The following is a 27,650-nucleotide window of genomic DNA, read 5'->3' as shown; positions in this document are numbered from 1 at the left end:
ATATTCTTCTTGCCAGCTCCTGTCCCCTCCAGGCAAAGTTGGGAAGTATTATAGGGCAGTCCTTACCTTGGGAATTAGCTTGTAAGACCCCTATGCTGTCATCAAACTGCATAGATTTGATGTTGAGTGACGCCAAGATGCATTCTTTGTCTTGAAGCGAACAATCGTCGATATTGTTCTGATTGGCTGATAAAATAACACACATGTCGCAGAGGTTGATGTTGACAGCCCTTAAATCAGCTCGACATAATGGCGTACCCTTCAGCAAATATAAAATAGAAAAACAAATTAAAGATCAAGACTGAAGCTATGGGACAATACTTAACAAGTAGTCTTTTATACTCCAACATTAAACCAATGTAACAGTGTGCTGGGGAATTGGAGATGTGCACTTCTCTGAAAGGGTTAGATGGTGCTGATGGCAACTCTCTGGTTCATTGTTTATAGTCAGTGAAGCCATTAAAAGCAAATAAGAAGTTGGCCTGTTACCAGCTATTCACATCAGAGTCACTGATGCCAAGTCAATAACTGGGAGCAATCTTTTCTAACTGGCAAACTCTGGCATTCAGAATGTGTGAACTAAATGCCAGGCAAAATGTCAGAGAACTGGTTCTGCATCTGGATGTGCCCCACCGTAAAGGGGTATAAAATGAACAGGCCTTAACCGTGGTGACTAGTTATCACTAATTTATTGGCCAGAGGTCTATCAAGAGTATCCTGGCCGGCTGCATCACAGTAGTGGCAGAGAAATAGGTCAATCCACAGGACCATAAGAGCGGTGGAGAGGATCAATGGAGTCTCTCTCCCTCCCTCCCCATCGACATGATCTACCGGGATCATGGTTTGAAGAGTGAAGGATCCCTTCCACTCTGCGCACTGCATCTTTCAGCTGCCCCCATCGGGAAAGAGATGCAGGAGGATCAGAGCCAGCGCCACCAGGCTGAGGAGCAGCTTCTTCCCACGGGCAGTGAGAATGCTGAATGACTAAAGGAACTGTTCACACTGACCATCCAAGACTCTCATATTCAAGAAATAACATTTATTTATATATGAATACTCATTCTGCATGTGTACTTTTTGTCAGTAAGTGTGTTATATCTGGTTGTGTGTCTGCGTGTTTTGCACTGAGGACCAGAGATCGCTGTTTTGTCAGGTTGGACAGTGCTTGTGCAGTAAGACGATAATAAACTTCAGTAGACTCCCTGCACGGCTGGATATGGTGTTACTGAGAACGATATACTTGTCAGATAAACCAGGTCAGATCTAAAGTCCTAGCTGCGGGAAAACATTTCTGTTCTGCTGTGGAAGATTGTGCTTTGAAGGGATGTACATTTTATTTCCTTGTGCAAGCACCGAGAAGACAAGGCTTCCTGGTGTGTTCAGAGTGCGCCCTTGGAACATTCTTATTTTCTGAAAATTCACCAGAATAGAAAATTAGCATTAAAAAAAAAAAACTGCTTGGGGAATTCAATTGGTCAGGCAGCATCTGTGAAGGCAGAGCGATGGTCAATGTTTGGGGTTAAGTTCACAATGCAGAACCACAACCCCCAATGCCTCATGGATCCTGCATGGAGCTCCTCCTGCAGTTTGTTTTCACTGTTTGAACTCCGTGCAGGATCTCAGCGGCATTTAGAGTTGTGATTCTGCATTGTGACCTTAACCCCAAACGTTGACCATTGCTCTGTCTTCATAGATGCTGCCTACCCCACTGAGTTCCTCCAGCAGATTGCTTTTAACCTCAGATCCCAGCATTTGCAGTCTCTTGTTTCTGTAGAAAACAAGTTCCTGTTCCCAGGGCCTCCTTGGTTGTAGTCTCTCATGTCAGCTGGCCTATGAGCTTTGAAAGATTGACTGCAAGAGTTGATTTCTCTGACAGTACTGGCTTGGGGAGAGCGCTGAATGGGTAGCGAGAAACTGAACCCAGATTGATTGATGCATCTCCAGATGGATGAACCACAATCATTCACTGGTCACAGCTGGTTTCACATCCTGGGTGATGGCACTGCTTCTGTGTTTATACATACAAGGATGGTGCAAGGTTAGCAGAGCTGGAAGGAAGGACGAGAGGTGACTTAATAGAGGTCTACAAGATTCTTAGAGGCAAAGATAAGGTGGACAGCCAGCGCCTTTTTCCCAGGGTGACTAGCCAATTCCAGAGGTTATCTTTTTAAGGTGAGTGGAGGAAAGTTTAGGGAATACGTTAGAGGTTTTATAAAAATAAAACAGAGGGTAGTAGGTGCCTGGAAAGCATTGCCCAGGGTGGTGGTGGAGGCTGGTACATTTACTGGCATGGATGCAAAAAAATAGAGGGTTATGGGTGTAAGATAGGGAAGGTTTAGATTGTTATATAGGTTGGCACAACATTGTGGGCCAAAAGGCCTGCACTGTGCTCTTATAGTCTATGATGAAGCAGCGGAGATGGCTTGAATTCTAAGCAGAGGCTGGATCAACTGGGAGTTTGCTCCCTGGAACACAAGATGCAGAAAGCAGGGAGGGGTGGGGGAGCGGTGGTGGGGGGAAAGAGGTGACAAAATCATGAAGCAAAGTAATATCAGTCTTTTTTTCCAAATTAGAGGGATCTAAAGCTAGCTTTAAGATGGAGAAAGATTTAAAAGAGTCGCAAAGGATGCGTTTTCACACAGATAATGGCAAGTCCGTGGAACTCAATGTTGGAGAAAGTAAGAAAGGCAGGTACACGGACAGCCAAGGTTGACAGGGAAAATTAAGGCAAAAGGCTTCTTGGTTGGCATGGACGAGTTGGGCCGAACAGCCTGTTTCCCTGCTGTAAAACTCTATGACTTCATGCCGCAAAACTTGCGTCTGGCAGAAGTTAACACTAACATTTAGCTCCTGGACATTTGCCATGCAAAGTAAGGGTGAGATTTATTGGCTCCATCCCCCGGACATGCGGTTCCTGTTGGAGCCCCGCGGAGGCCAGGAGGGATGGGGTGGGGGGTGGGGGGGTGGGGCAAACTTTCCTTCTGCCACAGTGGTGCCCGTCTGGGCTCAGCAGGGGGGCCGCTCACACTTGGGAGAGCAGCAGCAAGGGGCATTTCCCCCGACTGCGAGCTCCCATGGACTCCGGCCTTGCATTAGTGATCAATAATATAAACTCAGCTCACCAGTGACCAGCTCAGAAACAATCATTGCTTCCACACCTGGGGATGCTCAGATCGATATCAAGGGCCCTTAAAAGGGAAATGCACATTGTACTCTTAAAAGGGAAATGGACTCACATTGCATCACAATAAAATGGCATAAAAACTCCAAATCTTCTGGGTTTATATGAACACCATTTATTCCACCTCTGTAATGACATTAAATTGGTCTTTAAGCATGCAGAAGGTCTTCAAAGTGACCAGGCTACACCCTCAAAGTGAGTATATCGCATTCCCTTTTTAAATTGTATTTAGTGCTAATTGGGATATCAGTGTGCTTTTCCAACCTAATAGCAGGCTAAAAATTCATCATAGCTACAGGTTACACCGCATGCAAGCAGGACCTTTGGTCCATTGGCTCATTAATCTGCCAAAACCAATTGTCTTTGGGACGTGGGAAGAACTACTTGGTTTTCAGGGAAGAATGTGAAATGTCCACAGATATGAATTAGGATCAAACCTTCTGGAGTGTTGAACTGCCCCACTGAGTCACCTTGACCGTCACCCATTTTCACCAATCTTACACTCATCCCATTTCATTCTTCTCCCAGACTCTATCACTCTGCTTAATTAGGGCAATACGCAGGGGCCCATTAAATTCCCAATCTGTAGATCCGTGGGAGACAAACCAGAGTACGAGAAGAATAGCTTCTTCCCATGGGGAGTGAGAACGCTGAACGACCAAAGGAACTGCTCACACTCACCATCTGAGATTCTCATCTTCATGAAACAATATTTAGTTATTTATTTGTATGTATGAATATTTGTCCTGGATATGTATTGTCTGTATGTGCGTTATGCCTGGTTGTGTGTCTGCATGTTTTGCACCAAGGACCAGCAAACATTGTTTCTCTGGGTGGTACTTGTGCAATGAGATGACAATAAACTTGACCTGACTTGAAATGAATCCATGTGGTCATGGGGAGAAGGTCCAAACACCAAAGCTCAGGATTGAACCCATCTTTGAGACAGCGACTCCAACACGACTCTGTGTTTCCTCATTCTGCGGCCTTCTAAAGCCCAATTCATTGGTTCAGACCTGAAACATTGACTGACCACTTCTACCCATGAATGCTGTTTGCGTCCTGCTGAGTACCTCCACCAATTCTTTGTCTGCTCACCCATCGAACTTACCGGCAATATCGACACTTTGGGAAAATTGTGAAGAGTCTCCCACTCTCTTGTTAGGTATTCCAGCGTGCCAACAAAAACAATGTGCTTCAGTTCATGGTAATGGAAGTTGCTGGCCCGTAAAGGCATGACGAGGTTGCGTAACCCGACCAAGGCAGAGTTCATGTCCCCAAATATACACACCACCACGTGCCCACTTAGTACCGTCATGGCAGCCTCACTCCTGGTCTGGAAGACAGAGGCCATTGTTAATGTCATGTGCGCAGATTCAAACATTAACCATTAAAACAGAGATCTGATCTTTACCCAATGAATGGAACTGGTTCGTCGCTCCAGCATAGCAGAGAAAGTAGTGATGGATGCCACAAGGATGAGTTTATGATGTTGCCCTACTCTTTCTTCCAATGAACTCTACTCATATCAATTCCTTCAGCAGAGTGAGTTGTAAGACTAACCTTCCCATTGGCAAGAAAGGGGTTGATTCACTGAGAATGCATGTTCCACTGACAAAGATGATTTTCCTTCCTGAACACTTTTAGGTGTATTTATGGATTTGGACATTTCACCATAAAATTTTCCTTTCACGTTCTGGTTTTTAGATGTAATCTAATTTTGTGATTTCCTCTCATAGTTTAGGTCTACTTCAAGCAAATAAAACTGTGAAGGGCAACATGTGATTGAAAGTTCATTTTCCACATTCGCACTTGGACGTCTTCCTTGCTGATCTTGGTGCAGTCAATGACGAACATGGTGAAAGGTTTCACCTGGACATTACGACCCATGGAAAAGCGGTATTAGGGCACCTGGAATCCATCAATGGTGGCCAACTATTGATGCTGAGTACAAACAAAAATCAGTGGCAAAACATTTCTAGGTCAGTTGAACTAACGCAAAATGTCAGCATCATTATCCAATTAAATGTGCTAAATTCAATAAAAGTTAATTTAATTTTTCATCAACTTCCTACAGATACAGCAAATCTGAAATTATCTTTGTGTTCAGTTGAAGTTGTCTGTCATAATGTCCATTTACTTTTTTCAGGAAAGAAACCTTTTGAAAAAATGCATTGTACAGTGCTTGTAAAGAACCATAGGTGAGATGTGGATCATTTTGTTTGGTTTTGTTGAGTTGTGCTATCCTGGCTGAAAGGATGATGGTTACAGATTCAGCACAAACTATCAAAAGGAATGTTACAGGTGATGGAAACCATGAGGCTAGACCTGAATAGGTTCAATGGGAAAGCTTATTCTGAGAGCCAGTGTAGATGCTCCCTTTAGCACCAAGGGATACCACGCTGCGCTGGCTCTGAGATGGTTTAGTTTAGTTCCCGTATATATGGTGGGATTTAAATGTCTTTGTGCAGAGAATAATTACTAGGTTCATTCATGGGTTGAAGTGGTGTGATTCAAAGAGAGCCACACAGCATTGAAATGGGCGATTGAAACAACTGAATGGGTTAATCACCCTGCGATTGTAGTAAAAGCACAGAGATGCTGGATGAACTCTACCAGACTCACAACAAATGTCGCATATATCTTTACCTCCTATAGAAACTGTGAGACTGGCTGATCTCCTCCACCATTTCCATGCTTCAGACATCTGTCCACTCTGACAATGAAGCACGTCAGTCCCACACTAATCCCATCCTAATTCTCACTCATTATAACCCACTCCCCCAATTCTACCCCTCACCAACACACCATGGGCAATGCAGTGTCCAATTAGCTTCTCAAATCACACAGCTATAGAACATGGGAGGAAAATGGAGCATTCAGAAGAGACAAGAAGACCTTGCAAACTCCATAGAGACAGCACCAAAAATCAACATTGAGCCAGGGTCACAGGAACTGTGAAGCTTTGGACACTGCAGCCTTCGAGAAGGATTCCGCTGGTTCTCCAGAGTGACTTGTCTGAGCAGAAATCAGGCTAGCTACTCTCTAGGTGCCCTGTTCAAAAACTTTGGGTAGAATCTGAGCTAATGACATGCCTACCCACTGCAGTGCATCAGAACTGAATGTGCTGGAGGTCAGGTCACAGCATCACTGAGCTCCCCAACCTCTCCAGGATATCCTGTCATGTCGTCAGCTGGGGGGGGGGGGGGGGGTGGGTGGGGCGGAGGAAGAATGCTCTGTGTATCTTCACCACCACCCCCCTTCCCCGACCCCAGCTTTATACCAGAGATGGCTATTGGTTCTGGCATTTCTCTATTTCTTGGAATGGGATATACAGCCTTTAGTATTTTATCTTAATTAATTAATATTAATATTTTAATTAATTTACATACATTGATTTTGGGTTTTTTATTTTCCACTGGGGATCAGTGCTTTGTTGCAATGCCAGCATTTATAGCCCATCTCTTGTTCCCCTCATACCTATCTTCTTGAACCATTGCAGTTTCTTCTGACATTGAATCCGTCATTACTGCATTCGAGTGAACACAAGAACCTAAGAAATAGGAGCAGCAGACGGCCATTTGGCCCATCAAGCCTGTTCTGCCATTCAGTGAGATCACGGCTGATCTGATGATCGGCTCATCTCCACCCACCTGGATTTTCCCCACATCCTTTAACTTCTTTACTATGTAAAAATCTACCCAACCTGGTCGTATATATATTTAGTGAGGTTGCCTCCACTGCTTCAATGGGCAGGGAATTCCACAGATTCACCGACTTCTGGGAAAAGTGGCTCCTCCTCATCTCCGTCCTAGATCTACTCCCCTGAATCTTGAGGCTATGCCCCCTTGTTCTAGTCTCCCCTGCCAATGGAGTGGCATGGTTACCAGAGTGGGGCAGCATGACAAAGCTGTTACAGTGCCAGCGATCAGAACTTGGGTTCGAATCCCATGCTGTCTGTATGGAGTCTGTACATTCTCTGTGTGTCTGTGTGGGTTTTCCCCGGGGGGCTCATTTCCACCCACTATTAAAAAATGTATTGTGGGTTATAGGTTGATTGAGTGTAATTGAGGAGCATGGGCTCGTGATCTGTTACTGTGCTGTACGTCTAAATTAAATTAATGGAAACAACTTACTTACCTTACCTCTATCTTATCTATGCCTTTCAAAATTTCAATAAGGTCCTCTCTCATTCTTCTCAATTTCATTGAGTACAGTCCCAGATGACTCAATATTTCCTCATAGACTGACCCCCTCTGGAATCAATCTGGTGTACCTTCTCTGCACCACCTCCAAAGCCAGTACATATTTCCTCATGTCAGGAGACCAGAACTGCACACAGTTCTCCAGGTGCAGCCTCATCAGTATGTTGTACAGTTGCAGCATAACCTCTCTTCTCCTAAATTCAATCCCTCTAGCAACGAAGGCCAACTTTCCATTTGCTTTCTTGTTAGCCTGCTGTACCTGCAAACCAACCTTTTGTGATTCATACACAAGTACTCCCAAGTCATTCTGCATTTCAGAATGCTGAAATTGCTTCTCATTTAAATAATACTCTGACATCCAAAGTGGATCATCTCACATTTGCCGACATTGCACTCCATGTGCCAGGCCCTTGCCCACTCACTTAACCTATCTATATCACTCTGCAGACTCTCCATATCCTCTGCACAATTTGCTTTTCCACTCAATTTAGTTTCTTCAGCAAACTTAGATGCACTGCAGTCTGTTCCCCTCTTCCAGATCAATAATATACATCGTGAACAGTTGCAAGCCCAGCACCGATCCCTGGAGTATCCCGCTCACCACTGAATGCCAAACTGCAGGGCATTTTGTAGATTGTACACACTACAGACACAACACACTAGTGGTGAAGGGAATTGATGTTTTGGGTTGCGAATGGGTACCAATCGGTTAAGATGCTTTGGCCCGGCCAAGCTGCTGCTCCTCTATTGTTGGAACTGCACGTTTCGACAAGGGGAGAGAATTCCATCATTATTGAGCCCTGTGCCTTTGGGGTGCCAGGAACTGAGTACTTGTGATATTTGAACCTCTCCCTCTAAGTGGCACATTCCCCTCATTTTGAAATATGTCATCATGAGTCTAAATCTCAGAACTCCCCACCCAACCACACAGAAGGAGCTCGTTCACCGGAATGACTACAGTAGTTCAAGAGAGAGGTTCACCACCACCTTCTCAAGGTCACCCAATAGTTGTCTTTATATTGATGTGCCCACCATGAATTATGAATAAAAAATAGGCAGATTGTGACAGAGAATATAGAGGTGTTTGGGAGATAAATTGGGAGGTTTGTTGGAGTGGGTGACACAGAAGCACATTAAAACACAGAATTTTTGCAGTTTTGCAAAGTGCTCACAGACTGCTATTTGTGTGACCTGCTCCAACAAACCTCCCAATTTATCTCCCAAATACCACTGTCACAGTCTGATGTCCCTTTCCTTCGTAATCTGAACTGTTGGGCTGATTGCACACAGGTCACAGAGAGGAATGGGTGCCACACCTCCTGCATCTGGATAGCCTTAGCTGATCCCATTCAGTTAGCCAGCATCAGAATGGGGCATCACAAAGTCCAAGCAGAATCGAAGGGGCAACAGGAGCAAAATTATAATTTACTCAGCTACACCCTGCCACGTAGCATCAGATTTCAGATTTGAACATAAGAAGAAATAGGAGCAGGAGGCACCATCCAGCCCGTCGAGCCTGCTCCTCCATTCAATGAGATCATGTCTGATCTGATGATGGGCTCAACTCTACCTACCTGCCTTTTCCCTATATCCCTTAATTCCCCTACTATGTAAAAGTCTATCCAACCTTGTCTTAAATATATTTACTGAGGTCACCTCCACTGCTTCCATGGGCAGTGAATTCCACAGATTCACCACCTTCAGGGAAAAGCAGTTCCTCCTCATCTTCATCCTAAATTTACTACCCTGGATCTTGAGTCTCTGTCCCCTAGTCCTGGTCTCCCCCACCAATGGGAACAATTTGCCCACATCTTATCTATGCCTTTCATAATTTTAGATGTTTCTGTAGGTTGATGAGGTGCTCATCCTCTGTCAACTCAGAGTCATTTCCTACTCAAGAGATCAAAGTATAGAGTGAAGAATTCAGATGTAATGGTGAAGTTGTATAAGACATTGGTGAGGCCAAATTTGGAGTATTGTGTGCAGTTTTGGACATCAATAAGATTGAAAGAGTGCAGGGAAGTCCAGACTTCAGGAAGTGAGTTACGGGGATGGTTAAACAGGTTAGAACTTTATTCCCCTGGAGCATAGAAGAATAAGGGGAGATTTGATAGACGTATTTAAAATTATGAGGGGTGTAGACAGAGTAAATGCAAGTCGGCTTTTTCCACTGAGATTAGGTGACATACAAATTGAAGGTCATAGCTTAAGGGTGAAAGGGGAAAAGATTACGGGGAGCTCATTCTACACAGAGATTAGTGGGAGTGTTAAATGAGTTCCCAGCTTAAGGAGTGAATGCGGGCTTAAAATTAACATTTACGAAGAATGTGTATGGGTACATGGATGGGAGAGGTATGGATACAGGCCAGCGAGGCAAGGCAGAAAAATTGTTCGGCACAGACAAGAAGGGCCAAAAGGCCTGTTTCTGTGCTGTAATATTCTATGGTTCCATCGATGAACTTGGTCATGTTGCTGCTATTGTTGGCACTCAGTGACCAAGCTCAGTCACGTCCATTGACAGCAGGCCTAGGGTTTGCAGTCCAGCTCAGCAGGATGGGAGGAGAGCACATTGAATGATCTATAATTGTGATAAGATAAAGCTGTAGAAAAATACAAATAAAGAATAGAGCCATGTCCTCTTTCAATATAAAATCATAATTTCCTCCTTCCTTCAACCTATTTGGCAAAATATCAGAAGAAACAATCAGAAGTGATAGATTAAGTGGAGCACAATGAATGAAAGATCAATTCTCGGAGACAGCAGAGATATAACAATGTGATTAATGGTTGAACATCCACAATACTATAGCCAGAACAAAATTGGCACCATTGTTCAGCTCATGGTCTCCACAGTGGCATCTTCTCATTAACCTGTAACAGAACAGCACAGACGCTTCTGACATCACATGCGACCAGGCATGAAGTACTCCTGATACAAGTTCTTCTGTACATTTGTTTTAGATATACAGCACCAAGGATCAACTGGGATTCGAATCTGGAGCTGTCTGTGAGGATTTTTACATTCTCCCCGTGTCTGCATGGGCCTCCTCCAGGTGCTCCAGTTTCCTCCCACCATTTAAAATGTACCGGGGTTGTAAGTTAATGAGTTAATTAATTTCAGCCCATGAGCCCATGCCACTCAATTACATCCAATTAACCTACCATCCCGGTACATTTTAAATGGTGAAAGGAAACTGAATCCCCTGGAGGAAAGCCATGCTGATATGGGGGCGAGGACGGGGGGGAAGAACATACAAACTCCTTACACACAGTGCCAGATTTGAACTCTGGTCCCTGGCACTGTACCAGCATTGTGCTAACCACTAACCTTGCCATGCACCCCTGTGTATTTGGAGAGTTAACTGTGTTAACTCTCTAAATACTTGAAACCATTCAACATTGACCTGCACATCTCAGCTACAATGACTCCAAAACCTCTGCCACGCAAAAACATTACACTTTAAAACTGACAGCAACTTACCAATTTCTGTGAAAAGTTTCCCTCAGCCATTCGGAGCATTTGTACAGGCTAGTCAAAGGAAATTGGTTGAAATGATGAGAACTTGGGCACCAGTCGCCCTGGAAAATACTCAGCTCAACTGATGGACAACGTTCAAGCTGCATCAGTTGGCAACCGACAGCGGCAACGGGGAAGTCCCGCCTGGGTGAAATCACTCGCTCTTCAAGGTTAGCCGCTGGTGTGATTGCACCCTCTCCTGTGACTGGGAAACCAGCCTGTGGACACTAGAGGTAACGACCTTGATGCACTGGTGAAGAGACCAGGGACTAGGGTAGCAACTGTGGTTGAAATGATCAAGTGCATCCTGGGTACCAATGCCTGGCAAGAATGGAGAAACACAGGCCACTGGAACTGTGAGCACAGGAAAGACTGGGAGGACCCAGCAAGTCAGGCTGAGTCACCCCAATGTCTCATTGCCTGGTGATTTGTTTGATTTTTATCACATTTGGACTGGAACTGCAGCTTCCCAGAGTTGGGGAAAGGGGAGTTAAGGCTCTCCCTCTGATGTCACTCCTCCTGCCAATAGAGAACAAGTACTTGTTCAATGAGGACAGAGGCAAAATCCTTAGTGTTCCCCAACCAAGCTAACACCCCCTCTTCCCAATCTCTCAAGAAGGAACAAACTTTGTAACTGTTGGCCAATAGCCATTGACCAGGGCCATAGACGGAGAGTTGGGAAGCTCAGTAGCAGGCCTTTCTGGCTACCCAATTAACCTACTTACCCAAAATGTCTTTGCAGGGTGAGAAGAAACTGGAGCACCTGCAGAAAATGAATGCTGGAGAAGGGGAGAGTGGACAAACTCCTTACACACAGCACTGGATTTGAACCCCAGTTGCTGGCGATGTAATGGAAAACTAAGGACATGATGGCCTTCCATCGACAAGTAGGTCAAATGAAGGTACCAAGGCTTTGTAAATTGGATGAGTGAGGCTCAGGTTGGGAGCCATTTTAAAAATGTGGCAGTGCCAAAGGTGAAAACGTCCGTGGTCTGTCTCAGCACTGACGACCTTTCCCACAACCTCTTGGAAGCCCCAGATCAAGTTCGGATTCTGCCCAGTTCTGCAATTAAATGGTTTAAAAACGAGGGTCATTCCCAGGGCTTCTCAGGGCCATTCCTGATTTACCCCACATCCAGCTAAAGACTCATGAGGCTGGACAGGTAAAATAGCCTGCTCCACAGGAACGACTCACAGGCTAGGACTCATCCTGCTGACTGCTCTACACCATCTCTGCATCAGGACAGAGCATAAGCTTTCTACAAACATATTTAACAAACCTACCAACTCCTTGATTGACTTTCACACCCAGTCCACTGCAAAATTTCTATTTCTCTCTCTCAAGTCCTCCGTCTCTGTCATATCTACTCCCAAGATGACGTCTGCCAGTCTGCAAAATCTCTCTGCTGCTGTGTGTCTGCGTCAGGACAGAGCACCAAACAGGCACTGAACATGCAGAGATGGAATCTTTACCCACACCCACACTGCTGCTTTGATGGACTGAAATTACAGGGGAGAAGAGAACAGTAAAATGTGAAAATTTATCTATCCTTTTGTTATCTTTTGATTTCTTCTTGATTGGACGTTTATGTTATGCTTGTTTATTTTATGTAGCAGCAAGAGAATTTGAGTGAATTTGTACATTGTACTCATGCACAACAATAACTCATCGTCATCCTGAAACAGTCACCTCTGGAATCCTTGTATAATTTGATTTCAGCAATGTTCTTGTACATAATATGGATAGTGTTACCAATAACGTGCCAATCATGGTCTGGTCTGGGGACAACACTATCACTGAGTGGAAAGCTCTGCAAAAGGTAGTGGACACAGCCCAGGACATCACAGGCAAAACCCTTCCCACCATCGAGAACATCTACAGGGAATGCTACCGTCTGAGAGCACCAGCAATCATCAAGGACCCACACCACCCAGCACCCGCTCTGTTCTCCCTGCTGCCATCTGGAAAGAGGTCTAGGGGCCACAAGACTCACACCAGCAGGTTCAGGAACAGCTGCTCCCCCTCCACCATCAGACTCCTCACCGACAAACTCAATCAGGGACTCATTTAAGGCCTCTTGCATTTTATTGATTTTTTTTCCTCTCTGTATTGCACAGTTTGTTTACATTATTTGTTTACTTGTGCATGTTGAATACTTTTTTTTAACACTACCAATAAGTGGTAATTCTACCCTGCCCACATGAAAAAGAATCTCAGGGTTGTATGTAATGTCATGCATGTACTCTGACAATAAATCGGAAATCTATGCACACTGCCATCCTGGACCTTCCCTAAACTCAACTAAGCGATGACATTAGAGTAATGGGAATGGAGAAATGTTGAGATAGAGTACCAGCACAACTGCAAGCATTCATTATTCACAGATTAGAATGTATTCTTGTAAAGTGTGTCACGACTAACAGTGTGACAGAATAAATATTTTCACTCATGGGTCTCTCTGTCCCTGAATTCACCCCATTTCAAGCCAAATCCATGCACTGAGCTGGCCACGGAGCCCTCTGCTCTACTAGCTCTGATCGAATGGACTCAGTGTCACGGAAAGTCCTGGACTGCTGACGGCTGCAACAGGACTGGCCATTAAACAGGATCTGGGCAGAATGGTTAGTACATCACTGTTACAGTGCCAGCGACCTGGGCTCGAATCCTGCCCAGTCCGTCAGGAGTTTGCACGTCCTCCTGGTGTCCGGGTGGGTTTCTTCCGGTTGTTCCGCTTTCCTCCCACCCTTCAAAACATACAGGGTTGTAGGCCAAATGGGCGGCACAGGCTCATGGGCCGAAAGGGCCTGTTACCATGCTGGATGTCTGTGTGTCTCTATGAAGAAATCAGATCTCCAGCAGAGACATCGCAGGAGAACATGTAGTTCACAGGAGCAGTGCCACGTTATTGCAAATCTGCACAATGATTTTTACAAACCAAAAGTGGCAATTACGCAATTGATAAATCCAACCTCATTTTGAGCTTTGGAGTGGAAATCCCTGCAAAAGGTCATGGGCATCATTTGAACCTTGAATAATAGTACCAGGCAGCTGAATTCAGAAATGCACAGCTGATCGACGGCCTGCTTGCAATTAAATAGAAAGTTTGGAGTTCTAATCATATTTGCATGGTTGATACATTCCAAGGGCTGTCTAAAGCTAGCTGAACCCTGTTATTATTGGAATTAATGAACTATACCCAATCCTCATTGTTTCAATATCTATGAACAAGTGTGGTCATCATCTTTCACAGGCAATTCACAAAATCCCAATCAGACTGTATCCAATTTGCCATGATACATCGATAAAATTCCCCAAATAAAACAGCTTTAGTTGGACAAAAAGTGGATCCTAAAACCATAACAGGTCACTGTGTGGTTTTCAGTCATATGAAGAGAAAGATGCGCTCTCTTTGGAAAGGGTTCAGAGGAGATTCACTAGGATGAGTCCAGGAATGAAAGGGTTATCATCTGAGGAGCACTTGACAGCTCCTCATAGGAATTTAGGAGAAGAGGGGGAAATCACATTGAAACATTTTGAATGATGAAAGACGTGGACAAAGTAGATATAGAAAAGTTGTTTCCCATGGTGGGAGAGTCTTGGACAAGAGGGCACGACTTCAGTTTGAAGGGCATGTGCTCAGAAAAGAGATGAGGAGGAATTTCTTCAGCCAGAGGGTGGATTTTGTTGCTGAAGGCAGTTGTGGAGGTTGGGTTGTTGGGTGTATTTAAGGCAGAGATAGATAGGTTCCTGAATAGCCAGGTCATCAAAGGTCATGTGGAGAAGGGCAGGCAGTAAAAATAGATCAGCTCATGATCAAATAGTGGGGCAGACTCGATGGGCCGAATAGCCTATTTCTGCATCTGTCTTATGGTATCCCAACATAACTGATCTGACTGTGACCAACTTTCCTGTACTGCATAAATATTGTCCCTCTTGTAGCCCAAAACATGTTTCCCTCCACTTTGAATGCATTCAAAGAGTTAGCCTCCATTGCTCTCTGAGGAACAGAGTCACAGAGAGCTGTGACCATCAAAGAGACAAAATTCTTTTTCGGCTCTTGCCCTAAATGGTAGACCCTTTGTTTTGAAGCTCTTAATGAGGCTCGGGAGGATGACCGGAAACATAAAATAGTGCACCACTGCTCCTCCCCAGAAATGTGTGGAAGTCTCGCGGATCACCACAGTTGAATCCGACTCCGTAAAGTATTGCTGGCACCCAATCAGCCACGCGGAGAGTTTGTGATACCCACCAGAATGACTTTTTCCATTTCTTTGGCTGGACACCAGTGAAACATCCCGGTGGAATCGTATTTCTTCACGCTGAAATCTTTTTCTTCAATCTGATCGTTTCCTGGGACTGACAGGGGGTCATGCCTGCAGAGACAAGGGAATTGAGACAAGGAGTTGCCCTCCATCCTGACACCCTACCCTGATCTTTTCCAACTGGTTTCAGCCTTCCCAGAATTGTTTAATTTACAAGCAGCCCTATTACTGCAGTGCTTTAGCTGAGGCATCACCCCATCCCCCAGAGCTCCCATCCTTCCTTCTCCCAAAAAAAACATGATCAAAGGGCTCGCATTAGCTGCTGCAATGAGGTGAAATAGATAGAGACAGAGACTCACGCTGGCTGAGTGGCAAGAAGATGAAAAGCCAATTACAGGCTTTTACTGCATACAACTTCCGATGCTGTTCTCTGAGCAATAAAAAGCTTTAACAGGGTACACTTGATATATTTTAGCAATTTTGCCCCCATCATATTTTCCTTTTTTTGAAAACTTGAAGCCATTAATGTTTCAGAAGATGTCAGCTCAGAGCAGATTGATTAATTTACATCTGCATCGTGAGCAGATGATTTTTCTCCTGAAGAACGCTGAATACAAAAGTGGTCCTCACCAGCTGCCACCTGGCCATCAATGCCTGCACTTCTAACATTTCACTGCATACTGCACATCCATCAGTCACCGGCAGCTGTCATCCTGAGACGTGGTCTTGAATAGTCAGCAATAAACACCCCATTTCATCCTGACCCAGCCACAGCTCAACGAGAATCTCCATTACTGCAGATTCCAGCACTTACAAGGTAATTACATCTGAGACACACCTTCCCTTTAAACGACACAAGTTGCACTCAAGAAATGCGAAGAGAATTTGCAACTCTGTGAGAAATCAATCAAGATACATTTTTGAGAAATCAGATTAAAGTTGGGCAAATCTCAAAATTTCCCACTAATATTGATTTGGCAAAATAAATGATGATTTAGAATATTGATTGGGTACTTGGAGAAACTCTACCCCTTTTGCATGAATCACAAAATGTTGGTTTGCAGGTGCAGCAGGCGATCAAGAAGGCAAATGACCTTCATTGCTGGAGGGATTGCATTTCAGAGCAGGGAGGTTATGCTGCAACTGTGCAAGGTATTGGTGAGACCACGTGTGGAGTACTACATGCTGTTCTGGTCTCCTTACTTGAGGAAGGAGGTACAGTCTTTGAGGTGGTACAGAGGAGGTTCACCAGAGGTGAGGAGGTTAGCCCATGCAGAGAGATTGAATCATCTGGGGCTGTACTCACTTGAATTTAGAAGAACGAGAGGGGATCTTGTAGAAACGTATAAAATTATGAAAGACATAGATAAAATAAAGTTAGGTAAGCTGTTTCCATTGGTAGGGGGAACTGGAATGAGGGGACAGAGCCTCAAGATTCAGGGTAGTAGAGTGAGGACGGAGATGAGGAGGAACTGCTTTTCCCAGAGGGTGGCGAATCTGTGGAATTTACTGCCCATTGAAGTAGTCACAGCTGTGAAGTGGTTAGCGCAACGCTGTTACAGTGCCAGTGATCGGGGTTCAAATCCCGTGCTGTCTGTAAGGAGTTGGCATGTTCTCCCTGTGTCTGCGTGGGTTTTTTCCAGGGACTCCGGTTTCCTCCCACTGTTCAAAATGCACCGGGGTTGTAGGTTAATCAGGTAGCATGGGCTGAAATGGCCTTTTACTGTGCTTTATGTCTAAAATTTTAAAAAAATATACATTTATTTAAGACAAGGTTGGATGGAGTTTTATAAAGTTTGGGGAGTTAAAGGAAATGGGGAAAAGGCAGGTAGGTGGAGATGAGTCGATTATCAGATCAGCCATGATCTCATTGAATGGCTCGATGGGCTGAATGGCAACTCCTGCTCCTATTTCTTATGTTTAGTAAATATATTGAAGGTTTGATATATAGATAAAGATATATAGATGACTGTGAATATTTATTAATCTATACTTTTATTCTTAACTATTTATTTATCTCTTCTGTTCTCTTTTTCTGCTTTGTGGCACATTATTGTAATGTAGTGTGTATGTTTGTGACTGGTGCATCCTACCTACCTGCAGCAAGTAAGAATTACGATGCATCTGTGCATTGTATTCGTGCGTATGATACTAAACTGGCTGGTTTTATTTTTCATCTGGAAAAGGCCCCGTCATGACCCCTCCCTCACCCCAACCCGAGGGGCTACGATTGGGTTGCAAACTGCACCCAGTGCTCATGGCTCCCCTGAGCAAAGCAATCGTCCTTGTACTTCAATTGAGATGAACTCTCTACACATCCGAGAATCGTTACTACATGGGAGTGGCTGGGAGCATTTTTGTAGAAGTACAAGGAAAAAAAAGACACTGCACCTTGTCAGAGTTTCAATATTTAACAACCAAACACCAAAATCAAATGTCATCTGCCTTGCCAGAAATCCTTTGAAAGGACATTGACAGCAACTTATCAAACTCTGAAGTAAAACTTCTTTCTCTATTTAATATTTTCACTTCATTGCTCTGTTTATATTTTGAATTGCCCCGTGTTGTATAAACTGTTGCCAAGTCAAAAAGTGATGATTTCCAATAAACAGCCAAGAATAAGTTGTCAAATTTTCTGCAGGCGAGGGCCTGTTTGAACAGTGCTTCTGACTGTACTAGTTAACATCAGGTAGACATTTTGAGTAACTTACTCTTGGCGGATACAATCCCAGATGCTTCACAAGGACCAGCCAACAGAAAAACCACAAATCCCAGGGACTCCCTTTGTTGGGGATGTATTTTCCTTTTGTACTGGCCGACTAGATGTTGCTTTCACGTTTGTCTACTATTTCAGTGCGTGCTTGAAACCCTGCACGCTCACATCCTCTGCACCAATCTCACTGCATTTCGGCACCTCATTCCTTCCCGACCACCTTGACAAAACATTTGTCTATTAAAATGCCTGTTGCCTTGATGCATGCGTTCAGCGCAGTTGCTAATAACTGCAAAATCATTTAGTGATTTTACATCGCGGTTGAATATTTCATGATGCTCTGTGTGTTTCACTATTTAGTCAATGGACCTCTGTCACTTCAATCTTTGTTGACTGCCTTGACTGGTGCAATAAAGCTCTGCCAAGATAGCTATCTTTCACCAACTGTCACTCACTGCTGCCTGTCACTGCAAACTCTTGTTCAAAGCTGATACTCACTGGGAATAACTACGACATTTGTTACACCGTAATGTTCTATTCTGATGGATTTGAACAAATGTGTTGTGATTAATAGACCTAACATTCACCAAATGCAATTAGAACCAAGTATCCAATGACCCCCACCCCAACTGAAATCCATCAGAAGGGTATTAATTGCACGTAAAGAATGCTGGACTGCCGCTCGTTAGAACTTGTTAAACCGAAGGTTCAAACAGGACTGTGCTTGGTTTTCAAGCTGCATTTAGCAATTCCAATGTGCTGCTGACTAGACAGCGCAAGCGAGAGATGACTGTTCCCCCCTCAGTGCCACTCACAAGCCGATGAAGGCAGCCAGCTCTTTGAAATTTCCCGATCCCATCGTACAATTGACAAAGGCATGCTTTTCAAAACCCACATCCAAACTGTTGATCATTACTTATTTACAAAGGCCTTGAGGCATGAGTGCCTGCAAAAAAAACATACTTGATACAATATACACCAGCTTATTCACCCTTGTGCAATAAGAAACCCCTAGGCATCCTTAAATCGGCACTTAATATTGCCCATAAAGCCTACCTTGTAATTGCAAAATATGTAATATTTAAGGTATAATAATATATCTGCAGGATAAGGATTTCTGAAAGCTTTGGTGACTTTGTGCTTGGTAATTCGATGTTTTGCTAAAGGCGATGAATTGAAAAAGCTGCACCAAGCATAGACGAACTGTCATTTCACTACCCAAGGGCCACTAATATAAAGGAGTACCCTAGAGCAGAAAAACTTTGGCATAGCTTTGAAGCAGAGGAGAACAGCAGAACTTGCTCCCCTAGAATTATTGCTGCATGCAGATCAAAAGACCCAGCACATATTTTACACGGTAAACAGGGACCTTCTGTTAGTCTATGAAATGTTTAGAGATTCTGTAAACCTGAAGCAATTCTCATGTAATATTGTTTCATATGTTAAGTGGATGAAGCTGTTTACTTGTCAAACATCACACTCACCTTAACCCCTGACACAGGAGCAGCAAAGCACCCGATGAACCTCGCTCCCTACCCCCTCCCCTTCCAATTATTAGCTTTTGTTTTCCGCCACCAAGTCAAAATCAATTCGCAGCAATCTAATGTAAATGGACAAGATAAAAGGAATGTAAAAAATTTGGGTTCCTTTTCTCATTGTGACACTGCATCTCACACATGTCCTGAAGTGGAGAACAGAGGGCTTGGAGGCCTCCTTGCAAATGATGGCTCGCCTGAGGGCAAGTAACTGGATGAGTTCCTCTGATTGGTTACTGCTGTCATTAGTGCCTCTGCTGTTTAAGAAGTACATAGGGACAGGATGAGGTGACAGCTACGACTTTAAAGGCTGCGTTTTCTCTAACAGCCTTTCCTACCTCTTTCATGACAGAACATTTTCAGCTCTATCATTAACTGCTGACAGGCTGACAGAATAAATACTTCAGCCTTTAAGGATTTCTCTCCCTCGCTCGCTCATTCTTCCTCCTTTTAGACACCAGAGTTCTTTATGCTGTCGTCTCTTACCTCATCAGCTTGGGTGAACTGGTGGGTGAATTTCGCATGCCTCCATTTCGCTGCTTCTTTTTGGGAGACAATGCTGATGGGTTTTCATCTTGAACTGAAAACAGACAGAAGATGGAAGATTAGAAGCCGTTCAGAGGTTGACACAAATTGAAAATGCAGTATTAAAACAAAATTAAAACAAAAGTGACTCATTATCAAAGTTAAAGGTCCCCACACTACAAGCAGCTAACGAGATTTGAGAATTAAAAAAATATTAATCAAGGTGTTTAAAGCCCAAATAAGGTTAAAATTATTCCAATTATTGTGCAAAAAAAAGGTAAGGAAAGGAAATATCAAATACACATCAAACAAAACACACGCAGAAAGGAAAACTCTAATTGGATGTGGCTTAGGATTTGGAGGCTGGAATCACCCACCCTCGGCAAAGCAAAACACAAGGAACCCAAACGCACTGAGTTTGTAAGGTATGTGATGTGGTTAACATGGTTTAGTAAGAGAGAAATCAAACCGCTCGGGTTAAAGGTGGGGCCATTCCAACCGTGCTGTTGTCATGTAGTGACTCCAAGTGTTCTGCATTGAAGAAAAGAACTGGACAGGGGCACACTGGCAGGATTGGGTAAAGCAAACAGGGTGGGAGAGAAGGCTGAAGGGTGGGGCCCCAGCCTTCCAAACAACAGCTGTTAAAAAAGGTAGAGACAATGTTTAACCAAAGCATTTAATCTCGTGAGGAAACACCATCAATTCTGGTTCTCAGCTTAAAATATATCAAATCCAATGCCCACAAATCAATTGTGATTTCCAATACATTTGACCGAATAACAATCCATAATGTGATGGACAATTTTCATCCAAGTGCCGGGATCCAGTTGGAAGGTTCAAGGCAGGTGGAGTGAAGTAGTCACAATGCCTTTTTCTCAGGCATTGTTCTTGCCCGTCACCTGAACAGGAAACTTTCCGGGCTGGTGGAAACATACTGGGTGGGCAAGGTTGCCCAGCAACACACGTCAAACCATTATCGCTCAAATTTACATTCTTGATGACATTACTTCGTTCAGGGTCTTACTTCTACATTACATGGCCCATGGCTTCAGATAGTTTTCGGATAAACTTCGATGTCTGATATCTGCACGCTGGCACTGTGAGCTTGTGAAGAAGAATGGAAAGGGAATCTCAGGGGAACAGGTCAGTGAGGGCTTGTTAGATCAAAGCCATAAGAGGGAAATGTCAGAAGGGAGCTGGCTCCAATAGCTGGTGTCACAGAGTACTGGGGAACTGTGCAATCTGTGTATGGAGGCTGTCAAACAGTAACTTTTCTGTTTCCCATTTGTTGCATGCCAATAACTATTTGAATACTTGCAGAGGCCCACCATTTTACACAGCAGGAGCATGGATAGTATCACAGCAGGAGCATGGATAGTATCCACGATGAGAATGGTCCAACCCACACCACTGAGCCAAATAATGGTGCCACCAAAGGTCAGGATATATTGCTCCTTAGAACTCGCCAGTGGAAATTGACTACAAAATTTCTGAAACAACCGAGGCCTTGGGAAAGACTTGATATCATCACCAGCTTAGACAAACTGAGCTGAAAAGGGCATTGAAGAACACCACCTGGAACCTAATTAGTGAGAGATTAGTTTCCATTGTAATATGCTCGCATAATGCAAGCTAAGGCCTGCCCTAAAGGAAAAAGCTATGGGAACAAATGAAATTGGGGCAGGAGGAGGTCAGTCAACACCTCCATACCTGCTCCACCATTCAACGTCAACGATGACTGTTATTGGAACCTATCAGCTCATTCTCCATGTCTCCTGCATCCAAGAATCTGTCAACTTCAGCATTGAACAGCTCAACGGTATGGCAACCATAACCCTCCAGGGAGAAAATTCCAACGGTTTACAAGTGAAGAAATTCCGCATCTGCCTCTTGGATGGCTCACAAGCCCTTTTCCTGAAACCTGCCCTTGATGCTTCTGCCGGGAGAATCAACGACTCTGACCAGGCCCTGAAGAAGGCCGGGCATATTCTGTGAGATTGATTCTCATCCTGAATTCAAGAGGCAAGCTAATTAATCCCCCGCAAGTCACAGCAGAGCAGTTGGAAGGAAGATGACGAATGGGCTGTGAAATCGGGGTGAACTGAGGTATTGGCTGGCGTGAAATGCTAAAGAGCAGGGTTTTGGCTCAGGAATTCTCAACGCTTTCTGGACTATGTTTAGTCAAACTTCAAACTGTTTTTATTGGCAAGTGATAAGATGACATGATCCCCCAGACAGCTATCCCACAAAACTTGGAAAAGCACATTCTTCACCTTTAAGTCTGTAATATATTACTTTAAAACCATACAGTGCTTTCATTCCCCATTTGTAATGTCATTTTATTACTTGCTTGAACATTCATTTTTTTTTAACTTAAAAAAGCACAAATAGGTGGCTTTGTCCACACCAGTTAACTCATAAACTGGGAGCATGCTTGTTCATCAAGGAGCCACTGATCTGCACACTATTATTGGTAGCCACTGATAATGCTATGGGGAAAAAAAAGAATTCTCTGTGATAAATAATATAAGAAGCCTGTCCACAGAGCCTTCTGCTGGGTTTATGCGCTCTGGTCTGAAAGTGACCGGGTGAGATTTTTGCTCATTATTAACTTAAGTAAATGCCATGTATTATATTTCAAAACGCAACAGCTTTAAACTTTGGAAATAGCAGCTCATATAAAAAATTCCCATCCCCTGCAAATCCATGTGTGCATGTGAAAGTGTGCATGTCCACTCTTCAATGCAGGAATAAGTGAGAGGATAGAAGTGTGATGTTATTTGAGTGCGCATGAGCTCAGAGAAGGATGCATGAGAATTGTGCGTGACTGCAATTCAGCGCGGCCGTACGTGTGCCTGCTGAAGTGTGTTTGTCCGGATATTGGTGGTGTGAGTGTGCTTGTGTGCAGGCGCTATGTGTCAGTGGTTATATACTTTGAAAGTTAATTGCATTGATTTGGATTTGTTTTTCTCTGGATGGAGGCTGCTATGAAGCGAGACTGAGCTCAGATCACACACTAAAAGGAACACATCTAAGTGGACCTTTCTCCTGTCACCACTTGGCAGATTTTCTATCTGTGTGTGTGTTTTTTTTCTGGAGTAATGTTTGAAGGAAGGAATAAAAGGCACCCCAAACTACAATGTCTCACACAGCTGTCAGCACTGACTGTGGGTTGCAGCCAAGGACAAACTCTGGAGAAAGCAGAGCCATTGGGCTGCTATATTACAAGATCCGACTGCACCTCCCAGCCCCTGCCTCACGTGCAACACTCTCGGGTAGCCGGGCAACAAATGGAAAGGCCCTTTGCAGCTATGGACTGCACTGCAGTAAAAATGCCCTGAACAACACCATGTGATTGGCAGCATTATGAGTCGGTTTGGCAAATGAGCCAAGAGAAAGGGGAGACTTTGAAAATAAACCGAGAGCAGTAGTGGATGGGATATGTTGGTTTGCTGGGATTCACAGGCAAGATGTACGTCACAGAAACAAGGTCTCGCATCCCATTCCTTCAGCTCCACTTGGACCTCAAGCACCCAATTTTACACAATTCTTACCCTATTCACCTCACATTTCCTTCAACTCTGCTCCACTCCCCCAACCACCTCCTACTCATAAAAACACTAAGGGCAACTTAGAGGCATTGTGGGAAGAAACTGGAGCCAGGGACGATAGTCGCAGAGAGACCATAGAAACTCCATGGATTGAATGCAGACGATTGGAGCCATGAGGCATCTGCCCTACCAGCATCATTACAGAGCAGAAGCTAAAACCTTTTACCCTTGGCGACAAACGGACTTTACCTCCTTGAGGCGATTCAGTAGGTAACCAAAGACTCTTGCAAATTGGTACAGGTGTACTGTGGGTGCAGTCTGACCAGTTGCATCACTGGTCTGGTGCCAAAACTACAGAGTGTTGTGAACTTGGCCAGCACCATCATGGGCACCAGTCTTCACTCCATTAAGGACATCTACAAGAGGTGATGTCTCAAGGAAGTAGCCTCTATCCTCAAGGACTCCCAACACCCAGCCTGAAGATGAAGACGGAATTGTACAGAAAAAGCATCTTCTCGGTCACCATCAGATTTCTGAATGGACAATGAACATATTTTACACAAATTGATTTATACAATTTATAATACAATTTATAACAATATTTGCACCTGTGCAAAGCAAAGAATTTCATGACATGTTCATGACAATAAATTCTGATCCTTCCAGTGAATCCTGACCAATCAATGTGGTTGACCCCTCATTCAGGGGGCAGGGCAGGATGGGTGACAAGTCTTGCTTGTGCTAGAAATGCTGAGTTCCCTCAGAATCAGAATCAGAATTCATTGTCATGAACATGTCACGAAATTTGGTGTTTTGTGGCAACATCATAGAGCAAACATTTATATAAACCACTTTGCAAAATAACTAAGTGAAAGAAAAAGGAAAAAGATAAAATGAGGCAGTGTCCGTGGTTCATTGTTCATTCAGGAATCTGATGGCAGAGGGGAGGAAGCTGTCCTTGAGCCGCTGAGGGCTCGTCTTCAGGCTCCTGTACCACCTTCCTGATGACAGCAGATTGAAGAGGGTCTGGCCTGGGTGGTGGGGGGTCCTTGAGGGTAGAGAATAGTCCTTGATGGAGTGAAGCCTGGTGCCCGTGATGTCACCAGTCGAGTTAACAATCATCTGGAGTTTATTCTTGTTCTAAGCGGTGGCACGTCCGTACCAGACAGTGATGCAACCAGCCACAAAGCTCTCCATGTTACACCTGTAGAAGTTTTAGAGAATCTTGACATATCAAATCTCCTCAATGGTGATCCTGGTAATGTGTTGGGAGATAACACAGAGCAGCAGAGTCAGGATGTGTCCGGTGGTTTTCCACCCATCCCTGGGTGAGGGAGGTGCGAGTTCATTGCAGCCTGCTTGAAGTAGGCAGTCAGTCTGACTTGTTACAGCTCTGCAGCACGGCGTCTTGGCACCAGGGTCCTCCTCTTAATTACACACCAGAGAGCATGGTCTCCTTAACATCCAACGCTGCAGGACCAGACCGTAGAATCAAGGCCAGTTCTTACAACAGGCACAGATCCCTTTATGATCTCAGAGATCCCATTATGCTGAAAAATGTCCCTCCTCTACTGCACTTTGGGGACAGTAACTGGCAATGGTGCACATTTTCAATTTTGGCAGTACTATACTGGGGAGGGCAGGAGGGAAAGATACAATCACACACAGAGTTTGAGAGAAGCCCCAATAAAACTAATTTAGTGGCCTTCATTACTACTGCATGGGGATCTACATCTAAACCCTAGATAGTGTTTCACTGATAGAGATTTAAAACCCCATACCTCATTGCAATTTTTATTCTCTGTCTCACTCATCTTCCTCACATTTAGCTCAGACAGTGAAGGAGGCCTTTCGGCCCATTGTTTCTGTGATCTCCCTTAGACCTTTTCCTTTTGCTGTCTGATTTTACCGCCAAAAAGTTTAAAAAGAAAATGTGCCCGTTCATCAAAAATATTTTGGTTAATATTAATGATTGATTATACTTCAATTGATTCTCAATCACAGAGTGGTTTTCCTACATTCTGTGACAGCACCATAACAAGACCCAAGAGCTGCTGATGTGTGACTGTCACCGAGACATCATTAATGTGTGGAATTATTGCTCTATGAACAGTTGCACATTATTTGGATAAATTAACATTTAGAGAAGTGTTTGGGCTAGGACAATGATACAAGTAAATATTTATGCTTTCTCATATCGATTTGCATAAACAAATTACTTGTTAGAAATAACATATTATAATGATGGATCATTTCCCATTAATAATTTTTTCAACTCTGATTTATAAGTCACTGAGTATTTCAGAAAGCTTCGATCAAATCTTTGTAGCAGGCTTGAATTCTGACTCAAGCATGTAACCTGAGTGAATGCAACAGTGTAATTAGACAGGCCTAATTCATAGCGTCTGATCATTATTCTAAATCTTATTGAAGTGATCACCAAGCGTCAGAATAACTTATTGAGCTCATTGCACTTTTAATAGAGGCCGATGGCATTTTTGAAAAATGTTGCTCTTGCGCATTCCAGAGGACGTTTTCTCAATTCTCTGGACAACAGCCGCAAAATCCCCAAAGTAGCTCGGAGCAATCTGTGGAGGTTGAGTCAGCTGCTGTTTAGATTCAAACCCCCGCATTGATAACTCCTGGATTCATCTGCGTGTTGTCAAACATGTACAGCATTAGTTTGAGAATACACAAGGTGGCAGTTTCACTGAGGATTTCGAACGATCCAGACGGCTGCTGTCTATTTACGTGCAGCGAGGCAAATGACGAGCTTGCTGTGCGTTTATTCTCAGTTGATGTTGCAACCCGTTTGCAATTGCAAGGATAAAAGTCCAGGAAAGTTTCCTGCATTTTGTTATCTGCTGCCATGTTACAGGAGCCTCCGCAGCTTTGGTCAGTTTTCAAGTCAAGTTTATTGTCATCTGGTCGCACAAGTACAACCTGATGAAACAGCATTCTCCAGTCCTTAGTGCAAAGCACGCAGACACCACCAGACATAACACAACACCCATACAGAGAAACAATGCACATGCAGGACAAGTATTTTATCTATACAAATAAATCTTGTTTTTTTACATATGAGAGTCTCGGATGGTTTGTGTGAACAGTTCTTCTGGTCGTTCAGCATTCTCACTGCCCAAAGGAGAAGCTGTTCCTCAGCCTGGTGGTGCTGGGTCTGATAGTCCTATATCTCTTCCCCGAAGGGAGCAGCTGAAAGGTGCTGTGTGCGGGGGAGGGGGGGGTGTGGGGGGAAGGGGTTCTCAATAATTCTGCAAGCCCTCTTCAGAAAACGATCCCATCCATAGGAAGGGAGAGAGACTCCAGTGATCGTCTCTGCCACTCATCTGGTCCTGTGACTTCCAAGTGAAAGATCAGCATCTTCGCCAGCAACGGGCAAGGTTGGGGGAGATCACCTCTCTGGATACAATCGGTTCGATGCACAGGTGAGGGTGAACTGGTCCATTCTGTACAGAGTGTGGAATCCAGACTATTCACCCGGCAAGTCATCGGGTAGAATCTTTTAATAAAAACACACCAAAATGCTGGAAGAACTTAGCCGGTCTTTCAGCATCTATTGGAGACAAAAATATATTGTCAACGTTTTGGGCCTAAGCCCTTCTTCAAGGAATAAGCAAAGACTAAGCAGAATAAGTGAAAAACAGGAATTCTCAAATCAGAGACAGTGGTGGCTGGGGTAGGAGTCCAGGCCAACAAAAGGTGTTAATTGGAAATGATAAGGGGAGAGGTGAATATTGATTTTTGCTGTGTGAAAGGAGACAGGGAAAAGGGAGAGAGAGAGAGCTGGGGGAAAGCGATGGGGGGGGAGGTGACGGGGATGGGGGAGAAGTGAGGGGGTTTGAGAAGGGGTGGGATTTAATGAAATCCAGAGAATCGATATTAATGGCACCTGGTTGGAGGGTGCCTGGTTGGAAGATGAGGTGTTGTTCTTCCAATTTGTAGGTGGTCTCAGTCTGGCAGTGCAAGAGACCATGGGCAGACATGACAGCAACGGATTGGGATGAGGAATTTTTCTTGCCGACTCTAAGCAGCAGCCACTTTGCACCCAGGACCGGTAAACGCTGTTTCGTCGGGCTGTACTTGTGCAATTAGATGACAATAAACTTGACGACAGAAGCTCATCCTTCAGGCCTTCAGAG

The 27,650-nt window shown here is 44.1% G+C and overlaps 1 protein-coding gene across 5 annotated transcripts in view; it reads right to left on the bottom strand.

The window, feature by feature from the left end:
* Positions 1 to 27,650, bottom strand: part of kcnma1a (potassium large conductance calcium-activated channel, subfamily M, alpha member 1a) — a 743,259-nt gene that overhangs the window by 99,390 nt on the left and 616,219 nt on the right. For all 5 annotated transcript variants that reach the window (XM_069885464.1, XM_069885465.1, XM_069885462.1 and 2 more), the window contains exons 19-22: positions 19,901 to 19,994; positions 15,154 to 15,277; positions 4,293 to 4,517; positions 67 to 259 (exon numbers count right to left, since the gene is read on the bottom strand). In XM_069885464.1, coding sequence (XP_069741565.1) covers positions 67 to 259; positions 4,293 to 4,517; positions 15,154 to 15,277; positions 19,901 to 19,994 — 636 coding nt within the window. The remainder of the gene's footprint in view (positions 1 to 66; positions 260 to 4,292; positions 4,518 to 15,153; positions 15,278 to 19,900; positions 19,995 to 27,650) is intronic.

Source organism: Narcine bancroftii, chromosome 6 (genome assembly GCF_036971445.1).
Source record: "Narcine bancroftii isolate sNarBan1 chromosome 6, sNarBan1.hap1, whole genome shotgun sequence".
Lineage (NCBI taxonomy): Eukaryota > Metazoa > Chordata > Chondrichthyes > Torpediniformes > Narcinidae > Narcine > Narcine bancroftii.
This window is presented reverse-complemented; position numbering and strand designations above follow the sequence as displayed.